The 13,123-nt window shown below is 37.5% G+C and overlaps 1 protein-coding gene across 1 annotated transcript in view; it reads left to right on the plus strand.

Annotated features, from left to right (window-relative positions):
* The window catches only part of SEMA3E (semaphorin 3E), a 130,270-nt gene extending 117,630 nt beyond the window's left edge, over positions 1–12,640 (plus strand). Inside the window, exons 14-17 of the mRNA XM_085216357.1 lie at positions 1,411–1,577; positions 6,560–6,627; positions 7,119–7,258; positions 9,458–12,640. Coding sequence (XP_085072483.1) covers positions 1,411–1,577; positions 6,560–6,627; positions 7,119–7,258; positions 9,458–9,910 — 828 coding nt within the window. The 3' untranslated portion in view covers positions 9,911–12,640. The remainder of the gene's footprint in view (positions 1–1,410; positions 1,578–6,559; positions 6,628–7,118; positions 7,259–9,457) is intronic.
* Positions 12,641–13,123: the final 483 nt, after the last annotated feature.

Here is a 13,123-nt window from a genome sequence, read left to right on the forward strand (position 1 = left end):
TGATATAATATCTTATTTCAGGCTTGAGCTGTTTATCTTTGTGGCTAGGAGAGAATGTTCTACTTTGATGTTCTGTTTGCTAGATATCGGATGCTTTTTGCTCTCCTCTGATGAACCAAACTGTACAGTAGATCTTACTCTTTCTAACAGATGAAAGAGAAAATTCCATTTTTTATGTGTCATTGAATGTGCTGTTCACATCTTCTGGGACAGTCATGTTGCAGCCTTGGCAGACAAGAAAGAATTCCCCTCTAACAAGGATCTTATGTTTAGTTATCAGATTGAATTCCTGTTCATATGTATTATCTCAGCTGAAGAAGAATTCAAACATTGCTGTTACCAGCCTCCCCTGATCTCTTCCACTGGCATTTCTGAGAGTTAAAATTAGTAACCTAAGATATAGAGGAGGTGTAATCAGGGACAAGAATTAACTATTTGGATTAAATTTCATGGTTTGTGATAGGCAAGCCAGATTAAATGAGCTAACTGCATTTTCCAACTTTAAATAATTTTAATATAACATTTTGAAAGCTTGAGCTTTGTTTGGCCATTTGGATAAACCCAGTTCAGAGTTCATAAGGAATCCTTTTTCTGACTGGAAAAACAGTGGAATTGAGCCATGCAAAAGCATTTCCTATTGCAGTGCATATGTTCTGTGTTCAGTTCATTTTCACTCACCAGTAACAAGATTTTTCTCAAATCCCTGTAAACTCAAGATGTTCTTTTCTGAATTTATTATCCCATCAACTTCTGAATCACATTGATCATATTTCATTTGCTTTGTAAAGGAAAACTTAGATGACTCAAGCACTCTTAGTGTTAATGCAGAGGAAAAAAAGTGTGAAGAAGATAAAGTGTGACTAGTTTATTTATAAGAAAAGACTGAACAGTAGCAGAAAAAATACTGACATCCTTTGTACTGAAGGATTATATAAATAATGTGTGAACATATTGTACATCAAGAGTTAAATGTACCTGATAACTCCAGTTTTGAGGTTGAGGTTGCTTACAATTTTTTCAAATATGCTCTTTGATTAATATTTTATGTCAAGCTTTTTTTGCAGATTGGTTAGGTGACAGAAGTGTAATGGGGGAGGCACTGGACACTACCTCGAGGAAAAAAAAGAAATGTATAAGTCTCTGTTTAAACACAAAGCTTATAAAGCTGAAACTTCAAAAGCGAGGAAATGCCAAACCATATTTGTTCATTCTAATTTCCTTCTGTTCCTCCATTCCCACGCATGAGAGTTTAGGCTGTTGTCAGTTTTCCTACAGAGTAACTCTGCCTCCCTCAGGGCACAGACTGGATGCACAACAAAGCTGAAACTAATATTTCTTTAAAACTCCACTTGTTACAGAATTCATATTGGAAGTTCTAGCAACTTAATCATATGTGGTATACTTTTCCAGCAACAGCTCTACATTGGAACTGAGTCAGTCATAGCACAAGTGAAGTTTCACCAGTGTGATATGTATGGCACAGCCTGTGCTGACTGCTGCCTGGCTCGAGATCCCTACTGTGCTTGGGATGGCATCTCCTGCTCCCGGTACTACCCCACAGGAATGCAAGCAAAGAGGTGAGAACTGCTTCTTTCTGTGGAATCTGTCTTGTGAAATAGCTTCAGAATGGTTCCTACTACACTGAAGGATTTTTACAAAAGATGAAGCCCAAAGTTTTGAACTAAATGAGTATCATGGACAAATTACATAAATAAACCATAGACTATGGGAATAACATGTGAGTGTATATATAACAAAAAACAAAATAGGACATGGTAATTAGTTAGGATGTGTAGAAATTGTGGAACCTGAGCATGATGCAAATAGTGTGGAATAAGGGGTAGAATTTCAGATGGGACAGAAGTCTTTTCTTCTGAGTTTCAGATACGATGCAGTGTTTCGGTTCTAGCAGAAAAACAATGTTGATAACACATCAGTGTTTATAGTTGCTGCTAAGCATTGTTGTACAGAGCCAAGGTCATTCTCAGTGAAGAACCCAAGGAGCTGGGAGTCCTAATTAGGAATTAGGACAGCTAACATAAACTGGCCAAATGGATATTCCATACTATATGACATCATGCAGGAGTTTTAAAGGGGGTGGAAGTGTATATAGCTCTCTTCCACTACTCAGAGGGCTGCCTGGACATCAGCTGGGGGATGGTGAGTAATTTCTTGTGCATCACTTGTTATTTACATTTGTCATAACAATTATCCTTTTCTTTTTCTCTACCTTAGTGAGTAGTTTTATCTCAATCCACAAGTTTTACTTTGTTTTTTTTATTCTCTCCCCCATCCCACTGGGAAGGGAGAGAGTGAGCGAACAACTGTGCTCAGCCACCTGCCAGGTTAAACCACAACAGGCATAAACTTCATTACAAGGAATAATTCATGAATGAAACATATTTATTATGGATTCATGGATGAAACGTTATTATTATGACTACTTAGTTGTTATTTTAAGGAAGTTTTAAACAAACCTCAATTTCCTTTCATTTCTTTTGGTCAGCAAAGAAAGGATGGATATTTCATTCTTTATAACATCAGGGATGTATTTTGGCAGTATTTATACAGTAAAGATATCACAAAACAATAACATATTCAACAAAATTTGGGAAAAAGAAAAAAAAAGAAGAAGAAAAATAAACAAGAATAAGAATCTGGTAGCCACACACTTCCAACAGTGAAAGTAGGATGTCTGCAAAAGCTGAGGTTAGGTGAATTTCTGGAGGTCCTCTCAAATCATGAACCTAACTTAGGTGCTTTAACGATCCCTGGGCAGACTTCTCTCCATTCCAAATTGCTCAGTTATGGCTTCAGGCCCTCATTCTTTGTGCAGTGATTTCCCATATACCTATCATCTTACCCTCCCTCTCAAACCCAGATTCTCTAATTCAACAACAAAGATACCTGATCAAACATATAAAACATGTATAATTTAATCCAGACCTTTTCACAGCACTTCTAAAAGATACCAAAAGAAATTGCAGAAATTGTTGGATAAAGTGGCTTTTTGAGTACTGAGCATTAAAAAGTCAAAAAGAGAAATACAGCCAATGATAGTGTGCATAAAAATATCCTGGAGTTATTACACTAAGGGACAGGTTAAACCAAGTAGGAAAGCGATGCCACTTTTACAGGATTATATAGTCTTCTCATGTCTCCTGCAAGCAGCCCTATGGGAGGACATAGTCTGATTTCCTGCTCCATATGAGAAGAACCTGGCATCAAATTAAGAAAGATGAGCAGATGCGCCAAGCAGATTTATGTCCTACAATGCATATATATAAATTGGATTATTGTAATTATAATGCTTATGGGTAAGTTATCTAAGACATAAAAACCATCTGGGGAAGAGAGTAAAGGGATAAAAGGCTGGCTTTCCTACCAGCCTGCTTAGGCTGCACCCACATTTATGTTATTCTGCAAGCTGTTTATTGTCCATGAAAAGATAAGAGAAACTTCCTCAGTCCTTAACTCAGTTTTAGCACATTTTTAGCATACTTCTCACCTAAGACAACTTCCAGAGTAGCAGCCCCTAAGTTCCCTGACAGATGCATTTATCCAGGGTTCAGGGATATGGGCAGCACCCCAGGCACCTTCCTGTGCCTTACCTCCCTAGCATTCATCAGGTCAGTCTCTAAAAGAAGAAAATACTTCTCTTATCACCCTCCTGCTCTCGAGATAAGAGCTGCAGATGTGAAGAAGAGATTTACACTCTACTGAACGTTCTCAAAGTCTGTAAAACTTGTTTTACATGTAAGAATTTGGAGAGCAGCCAGCAAGGACCCCTAATATTGAAATGAATGGATAGTATTTTCTTTGTTCACTTTAACTAGTGCCAACAGCTCAGAACATCTTAATAGTTATGAGCTATGCAGTAGATGGCAAGGCAAAGACAGCTTCTCAGGACACAAATACAGAAGTTGTTTAATCAACCTTCTGCTGGGATCCAGGCAGAATCATTGCTAGGAAGGGAAGGTCTCATGAGACAACATGGAGTTTTCTCTTTCTCAGTTATAAGAGTTATCATTTCCTCAGGTGACAATCCTACCATTGCTCTAGACACAACTGATGCCACACCCCAGAGCGGATACCTCTTAATTTGCCTTGTCTTGTCTTAGAGTATGGTTTAGACTTTTGCACAACTTGTATAGGGTGGGCTTCTGAATTGTAAGAGCATCCCTTGCTAGAGCAGTTAAGATCAGTAAGAGATCTCTTAATTCCTGTCTTACTGGTATTGAACTGAAGATACACAGTATATCCTGCTCCCATTGGTTCACATGCTCTCTGCTTTAGACCTTAATGCCTGCAAGGTATGACAAGTGTTTAGAGAAGCATGAAATAGAAAACCTGTAAACTAAGGCACATGCAAGATATAGAGAACTGCAACAGAAATTAAAAACAAACAGAAAACAAAAACAAAAAAATAAAAAAAAACAAAAAAAACCCAAAAACAAAAAAAAAAAACACAAAACACATAAGCAACCCACTGATTGGCAGCTGGTACTAATTTGTTTGATTTTGAAATCCTATATTTTAATTCCTTGCAAATGCATAGTCTTTATAATTAATTAAATATGGGATTTAATTAGGAAAACTTGAAAACTGGGCTAAAAGTGCCATATCCCAATGCTGGCAGTGCAGAATACTACAGTGTCACGGTAGTCACAGGTGAGCAACTCGGGCATGCCGCAGATATTTTAGATGCCAGAAGAAAATTATTTTGCATTCAACTTCAATGAAATATTCTTTGGAAACCAGAAAGTTCAAGGATTTAAATAGCTGTGTTAGTTCACTGTTACCTCAGTAATCTGATTTAGGCAGGTTCAGTTTTTATCCAAACAAGCATTAAATTCTACTGATGAGCTTCTTCACTACGCCAACAAAATGTCCGGGCTGAAAAGGGTTGTATCTTAAAATAAATTCCGTTCACCTTGTGTAGATCTGCTAACCCTAACGCGTCCAGCTCCTTGCACTAACTGCAGTCGGCCGCCAGAGGGCGCCATAGTGCGGGGCTGCGCGCTGTACGGACCGTTACGTACCGACCGTTACGTACTGACCTTCGTGCATAAAATCCCAAGTATTTTTCCTAAGTCTCCATATTGCTGCTGCAATATGGTTTTCCTTTCACAGCATTGATCGAGCTGATAGGCAAAAGAATATTTCAAGCATTCAGTTGTTTTTTAAGTTTCTACTTACAATGCCTTGAAAAATATATTAAATTGTCTTGCCTTAAATTATATGCTGTCATTTGAGTAAAACGCTTTGCATAGAAAAGATCTGGGTGCTAACTTAAATGTCACTCTGTTGACACTCTGTTGTCACTGCTCCCCATTCTTTCCTATTCTTGAAACAGCACTGAAGTGAAGGTACAGGTAAATGCATCTTCCCTCATCTTCACCAAAATGCCACCAAAGAAATATTTATTTCTCCCGAATGATTCCAACAGCTGGAGAACTATTGTTATTTTACAGGAATAGGATTTTTTTAGTTCATCAGGAAGAGTACTTAGTACCTACTACTAACTGTCCATTTCCTACTAAACAGTTCTGCCTCACAGTGAGGTTTTCTTCTTTATTTGTTTTTCTCAAGGCTAATGTCAATTTTATTTATGCATATTTGTGCAAGAGAATGAGTCTTACGAATAATCTATATACACTGATATGCAAAGCTGGTAGCACTACTACTACCAACAGAGTTATCAGTAAGCACGGCTACCACATCTTTACATTAAAATGAAAAATCCCAGAATGAATTAAATGCTATCACTGAATATCAGCTTCTGTTTAAAAGCACGGATTTTTAGCACCTAGTCTGCCTAGAGGTCCCCATGTTGTCCTTGCTGAATTTGGAGATTCTACCACCCACTGCCTTACTACGCTCACATCCACTGTTTGGTCTCCATAAATGTTCAGTAATCATTGATGGGTGCAGTATTTTCCACACAGAGAAATTCAGTGACACATTTTTGCTTCGTATGTACTTCCATGTCAGGTACCATTCTGTCAGACTGCCTCTCTGGTGCCATCTGTCTCACAGCAACAACATGTAAAGGAATATTGGCAGGAAGGTTGACCTCTACTTCCATACCACTAATATCCACCTCTGACATTGTGGGCCAACGTCATAAAATAGAAGGAGGTCCTAATAATTTCAGTAAAGTCTATTTGTGCCTATTGATAAATCTGCCTTCATATAGAGTTGTTTTGAAACAAAGAATCATAGAATCCTTGGAATGCCCAGGTTGGAATTGCCCTCTGAGATCACCTGACCTTTCATGATAAGTGCAGGACCTAGGCAAGACTGTCTAACACCTTGTCTAGCTGAACTTTAAAAGCCTCGGCTGTTGGAGGATCTTTCTTTTTTTTTTCTTTTCCTTACAGATGCAATCATATGTAGGTTGAGATAAAACAGCAATGCAAAATGAGTATCTTTCTCAAAAGTTCTACATTTTTAGGAATGAAGATTTAGCTCTTCATGTTTTTAATGAGTACCTCCTCATCATACACCAACAATCTGTGTGCTAAACACATTTTCTCAAATAATTTTTCCTCTCCAGACGCTTCCGCAGACAAGACGTGCGACATGGAAATGCAGCTCAGCAGTGCTTTGGTCAGCAGTTCATTGGTAATCTACTCACACCTTTACATACTGTTAGCAAATGCCTAGCACAGAAAGTACAGATTTTGCCAAAAGGCAAAAGGCTATGCATTGTCATTCTTATCCAGATAAAAGATATTTAATTTGTGGTTATACTTGACTATATATTATATCCTCCTGTTTAACTGACTGAAAATCAAGTAGTTGAACAACTGATAAGAAACAGCCACAAGCAAATAGCAGTATGAAGGGCTGAGATCTGTTTCTTTGTGTGTGGAATCATGGCCCAATTTGCTCCGCTTGCTTTATGGCCATCTTCTATGAGAGTCTGAAATGATGGGAAAATTCAATTAGCAAGTCAGACTTTCACCAAGTGCTACTTAGCAATAACTGTGTGGTTGGAGGTAGATTAACTTTCAGTCTTAAAAGCAAGTCTAGCCTGAAGTCGGAAGGTGGCAAGGATTGTCAGAAACAAATTGACATATATATGATGTATTTTTTTAAATATTTCCTTCCAGGAGAAGTCTTGGAGAAGACTGAGGAGCGATTGGTTTATGGAATAGAGTACAACAGCACCCTTCTGGAGTGCACCCCTCGAACCTTACAGGCAAAAGTAATCTGGTTTGTCCAGCGAGCTCATGAAACTAAGAAGGAAGAGGTAACTATCGTTAAGTCCTAATCTTTTAATTAGTTAAGCACATGGTTAGGAACACTGCATCTTCACTGAAAGGCCTGTCATGAGTTGCTGAAATGTGCATGAGTATAAGGGAAGATCATGATGTTCATCTGAGTCATTATGCTCCTCTGAGTTAATAGACCTGGTAATTTCATTTGGTACATGAATTCAGCATCTTGAAACTGAATAACTGAATAAATGTTTGAAATGTAGCTAAACTTGTTAAGGTCTCAAAACAAAAGGGAATCTACCATTTCTCTTAATATGTTATTGCATAGGCGAAAAGTGTTCATATTACTCCCAATGTTAGACTTGCTTAGCATTTGTTAATTCTTGCTGTCCCACCCACTACACCGCAAAGCCTTCTGAAAATGGATTTTGGTGATTCTCTGCTTCTTTTATATATCTTGCCCAACTGTAAAAGTTGGACCAGATGGCCTTTAAAAATCCCTTCCAATTCAAACAGTTCTATGATTCTATGATAATTCCTTCACACTTCATAACTGTTACCATATTTAATTCTCTAGTACTGACATGATACATGTCAGTGTAGCTAACCTTGTTTAGTACATGGGAGCACATAGGAGAAAAACCTCGGACTATCACAGGGTATGATTGTTTTCCTTGCTGCCTAGCAGCTAGGCTCTGCTGCAAACATGAGACCTCAGCTCATCTGCAGACTGAGTCTGAGAAGTGAGATTCATCGGATAGTGAATGTGGACATTTAGAATAAAGACATCTAAGTGGGTCTTTGTAGGCTGTCATCAATGTCAGAGCAACTTTTGTTGCAGATATAGCCCATAGTATCATCTCATTTTAAACTAGACATTTTCATTTCATCGTTGACTAGGCAAGCCATTGAATACAAAAGTAAACAAGGGTGCCACATGCAGCTGTAGATATTTAAAATGAAGTGGTCACCATAAAACACATTTCTTCCTGAAGTTTCAGTCTACCCTCAAACCCCAGCATAGTTCTTCACATTTTTTATTTCCTCATGTATTTTCCTAAAAGATCCCAATCCACTAATCATAATTATTTTTACAATAAAAAGACCTGGTCTTTCTGTCTTTAGTGAAACCTGACGATTTTTACTGAGGAGGCAGGAGGAGGAGATGCTGTCATATTTCCTTTTAGACCTAGCACCTCAGATACTAAGGAACAGAAGTTCAGACTCTAAAGTTTCAGTACATTTTTATACTACTAGGATGAATTTATTTTAATGCTTTTCTTTTTATATTTATTCCATTTTATATGAATAATTCTATCGTCATTAGGAAAAGATGATCCCAAGCAGAGAGAAGCACTTCTACCTAATATTCAGCATCTTACTGTTAAATAGAAAGATGAGGATTCCATTCTGCTGGGCATTTCTGGTGGCTGGTTCAGACAGCTCTGTGCTTCCTGCATGCCAGCATGTTTGAATGTCCTGTATTTAATAACTTAGTCCTCAGAAGCTGCAGGGGGAATTTCAACATGACAGTCAAAGCTGAGGCTTCAAGATCACAATGGTCCTACAGTGAAATTTCAGGTCGGACATTAGGAAAAATTTTTGTGAAAGAGTGGTCAGGTGTTGGAACGGGCTGCCCAGGGAGGTGGTGGAATCATTGACCCTGGAGGCGTTCAAGAAATGTTTAGATATTGTACCGAAGGACAAAGTTTAGTGGGAAATATTGGTGATATGTGGACGATTGGACTGGATGATCTTGGAGATCTTTTCCAACCTTGGTGATTCTGTGATTCTATGATCTGAAAATGTCTGTGAGAGCTGCTTCAAAAACATTTGACAGTTTAAAAGAGCATTCACATGGATTGTTATGGCAGGTCAGCAGGCAAAAGCCTATGTGTTTTCAATCCAGAAGTTCATTGGAATGTTTCAACCTAACTTCTTTCTGTGATTTAGCCACAAATGTCTGACCCATGCTGGGAAAGCAGAAAACTGTCTGCTCCACTATCTGTTCTGCCATGCTTGCCAGATTTTGTAGACTGCTTTCCTTTCACAGCTCAACTTCTTCTTCAAGTAAATATTTTATTTGCTTACAAACTCTGAAATAAAGGATCTTGGATCCTTAATCTGCCTCTTAACATTTAATATTATATTCCTGAAAGTACTTTTCATTAAAAAAATGCACCAATGTAATGCAATAATGCAGTCTCCTCTATACAACTATCTTTTTTCAGGTGAAGACAGATGATAGAATAATCAAAATGGACCTCGGTCTCTTATTTCTGAAGCTGCATCGGCTGGATGCAGGGACTTATTTTTGTCAGACAGTGGAACACAGCATAGTTCACACTGTTAGAAAAATCACCCTGGAAATAGTCGAGGAAGAACGTGTAGATGAAATGTTCAATAAAGACTACGAGGAGGAGATATCTCACAAAATGCCATGCCCAGTACAGAGCAACATACCTCAGGTATCAAAACCATGGTACAAAGAATTTCTTCAATTGATAGGTTACAGCAACTTCCAGAGAGTGGAGGAATACTGTGAAAAAGTCTGGTGTACAGATAAGAAGAGAAAAAAGCTGAAAATGTCTCCATCCAAGTGGAAATATGCCAATCCTCAGGAGAAGAAGGCAAGGATCAGGCCAGAGCACTACCGGTTGCCCAGGAACATAGCTGACTCTTGATGGACAAAATCCATCTTCTGTTTCTGGGCAAAATTTTATTTGGACTTCAGTAAGAGGGAAAAGTCAGTTTGCTTTTGGTAAATGAAACAGGTTTATACGTATAAAATATCAGGACTGAAAACAAATATACTATGGTAAGTTATACCGTACACTCATGACTGTTTAGAAGCATTTTACACAAAATTTTATCTGTTTCTAAGTAGGTCAATGCAATCAGAGTTTTGCTTTAGGAAGAGTGTGACAATCTTCAGACTTTGAGTGCTTGAATCAGTTTCCTGTGTGGACCATGCTTGTGCTGTATATTGTTGCATATGATGGCATATTTAAGTAAATTCAAATAAGCATTCACGAGTGTGTGAAATATAGAATATGTATCTTTCCTTTTTTCACAAGTTTCTCATGATTCTAAAAGCAGCATGTCTTAAGATCTTATATTTTGATTGTGACCAGTTCAAATTCATCACTGAGAGCAGTGAGATTTGTTAATATGGTGTCCTGCTATTTCTAAAGATAATGAAGGGAAACCGTATTTACTTTCCACCATTATTTGTCTCATCAGTTATTTATAAAGCACAGTGTACGTCACAACTAGATAATATTGCCTAGTAGCTTAATGTAAGTCAGATGCATGCTGGGAACACAAAGAGAATGAAATTCTTCAACGCATCTATACAAAATGTTGGAATAATGGTTTAGATAGAAAACAAGCCTATCGTCTCTAGGACATTGCCTTAATAACATCACAAATTAAGCGACTGCCCTCTTGTGGCTAAACAAAGCAAATCTGATGATATCGTGTATTTTCTCAAGTAACATGTAGCTAAGAAGTATTCCTAGATCCACAGCTGGTTTGTTTTCAGCATATACTTCTCGTCTCCACGTGCCAAATCCACAGATTTAGAAGGTAGTGTTTGGAAGTCACTCATCCTGAAAAGACAGTATTTAAAGTAAAACTTTATGTCATTAACGTACTTTTGGGATTAAATGCAGTAATACAAAGTTAGGAAGTAGACTGAAACAGGAACAGCATTATGCAGCTGCTTTTCTATAGCGTCGTAGTCTGATCCAGGCAAACTTTCCTGGTGCATGATCTCTGGTCACAAGAACTGCTTTTCTGCTCTTGTGATTGATACTAGGAGAGGAGATTAAAGAAGTAAGTTTACAATCTGGGACTTGCAAGACTTTTCTTAAAAAATGAAAAAACAAAACAAAACAAAAAAACACCAAAAAACAAAAACAAAAACAAACAAACAAAACCAAACATCAACAACAAAGCAATACTTTTATTTGAGCCAAAAAGCAGCTGCATAAAATGCAGAAAAATATATCAGTTCACTACTTGGAATATCTATATTACAAAATGGGCTCTCTATATAGAAAGAAATACATAAATTAGTGGAAAAATAGGGAAGTTATAAACACAAATGAGTTAAAAATGAGTTTAACTCCTCAAATAGAAACATGATGCCAGTAGAGTAAATAGCCAAGCTGTTACAGATTTTGATGCTGCCAAGAAAATATACAAAGGATTCACCAGCTTTAATGAGGCTCACGTACTGCTTCAGCTTCTAATCAGAAAGCAGAATTTTGAATTAATCAGAATTAACATCCTTGAGAAAAGAGATCTGCTAGCTTTGCTCTGCTGATGCAGTGGATGGATGATGATGCAGTGAGAGGGTCTCGGAACAGGAGTAGAGAGCATTGCTGTGCCCCTCTGGAAACTGACTGTCCCAGAGTTTAGAAAGAGCCTATGTGCATACTGCCACCAAGTGCTCATAAAACAGCAGATAAGCTTTTCCATCAGCCAGTTATCTTAAAGAAAACAATTTATCGGGAAGTTTGCACTTTGTTTAGCTAGATTGCCTGCCTGAGAGATGGGAATGGACACTGTGCATTGCCTTGCATGAATGTGCAAGGTTGCTAACTTTGATCTGATACAGAAGACTGGCTAAATTCATTTTTCAGTGGCAGTTTAATGGAACTTAGCTGCAGTTAGGATCTCTGTTTATTTACAACTACATGGAAAACTTTAGCACTAAAGACTATGACAGAGAGAACACAGAATAAGCATCTCTAATTTATATTTAATCCTCTGTAAAATTTACTCTGGCATCCCTGGCTGGAAAACTGCTAAAACACTACTGATATCTTCTGATGAGTTATGAAGCCCACTTCTTTTCAATAGTAATGGGAGTTATATTTTATCTTTTTTTTCTGATTAATTTGTTAGTATCTGGTGCCAAATGTACCTTTAATGGACTGTAAGAATAAAGAACAACAGCATCTCAGCCTGATGGAAAAAAAAAATGACTTTATGTCTCATTCTGAGATTTCAGGTAGAAATCAGGATGTTATATGCAAATCAGGATTCCTGATTTAATATAAGTGTGTATTTTAGCTCCCCATCCCTTTAGTGGTTACATACAGAGAATTCCATTAAATTTTTAGTAAAAGTTTAAATTTCTAGCTCGCACTTTGCAACTTCCCTGGTTGATTTAGTATTCACAACTAAAAGATCTTTTTCAGAGTGCTACAACATCAGTGAAAGAAGAGAAAGACTGACAGTAATGTATTTTGGAAGGATATGCTCAAATTGTGCTCATATACAATGTTATTTAAAATGCTTCTTTGTATATATGGGGGGGCATTGTCTGCTTCTTTTCATTATGAGTTTGATGTATTTTGTATGTGCATGAAGTGGTCAAATTAGAAATATAATTAAGAATCATATTTGGCTGACATCATTTGTATTATTTCTCATAATTCAGTTTTACTAGACAATAAGATCATGTGTAGATCATGTGTGTGATCATGAATAGATTTAGTCTTCCAAAGTCAGATGGATTTGGGAAGGTTATGAATAAAGCAGCATCTGTTGCTCGGATATATTTTTGAGAGTGGAACATGGCTAAAACCAGAAGATTCTAATTTATAGACATTTATTGAGAAACAAGCTGGAAAACCTTTGAGTTCTGCCCTGCTGCCTAATGAAAACAAACAGAGTGATCGTGTGGATCACTTGTACTAAATACTTAATTTCCTCTCACTTTTCTGTTGTCAATGAGATTATCGCCACCTGGTATGAACTACTGTGGTCTCAGACTCTGTTGGGACATCTAGTTGGGAGAGTGCTAGCCTGCAGTGAAATTTCTGCATTGTATGTATCAAAATAGGCCTTTAGGGTATGCTCAAATTTTCTGCAGAATGAAACAT

Source organism: Meleagris gallopavo, chromosome 1 (assembly GCF_905368555.1).
Source record: "Meleagris gallopavo chromosome 1, MGAL_WU_HG_1.1, whole genome shotgun sequence".
NCBI classification, from domain to species: Eukaryota; Metazoa; Chordata; class Aves; order Galliformes; family Phasianidae; genus Meleagris; species Meleagris gallopavo.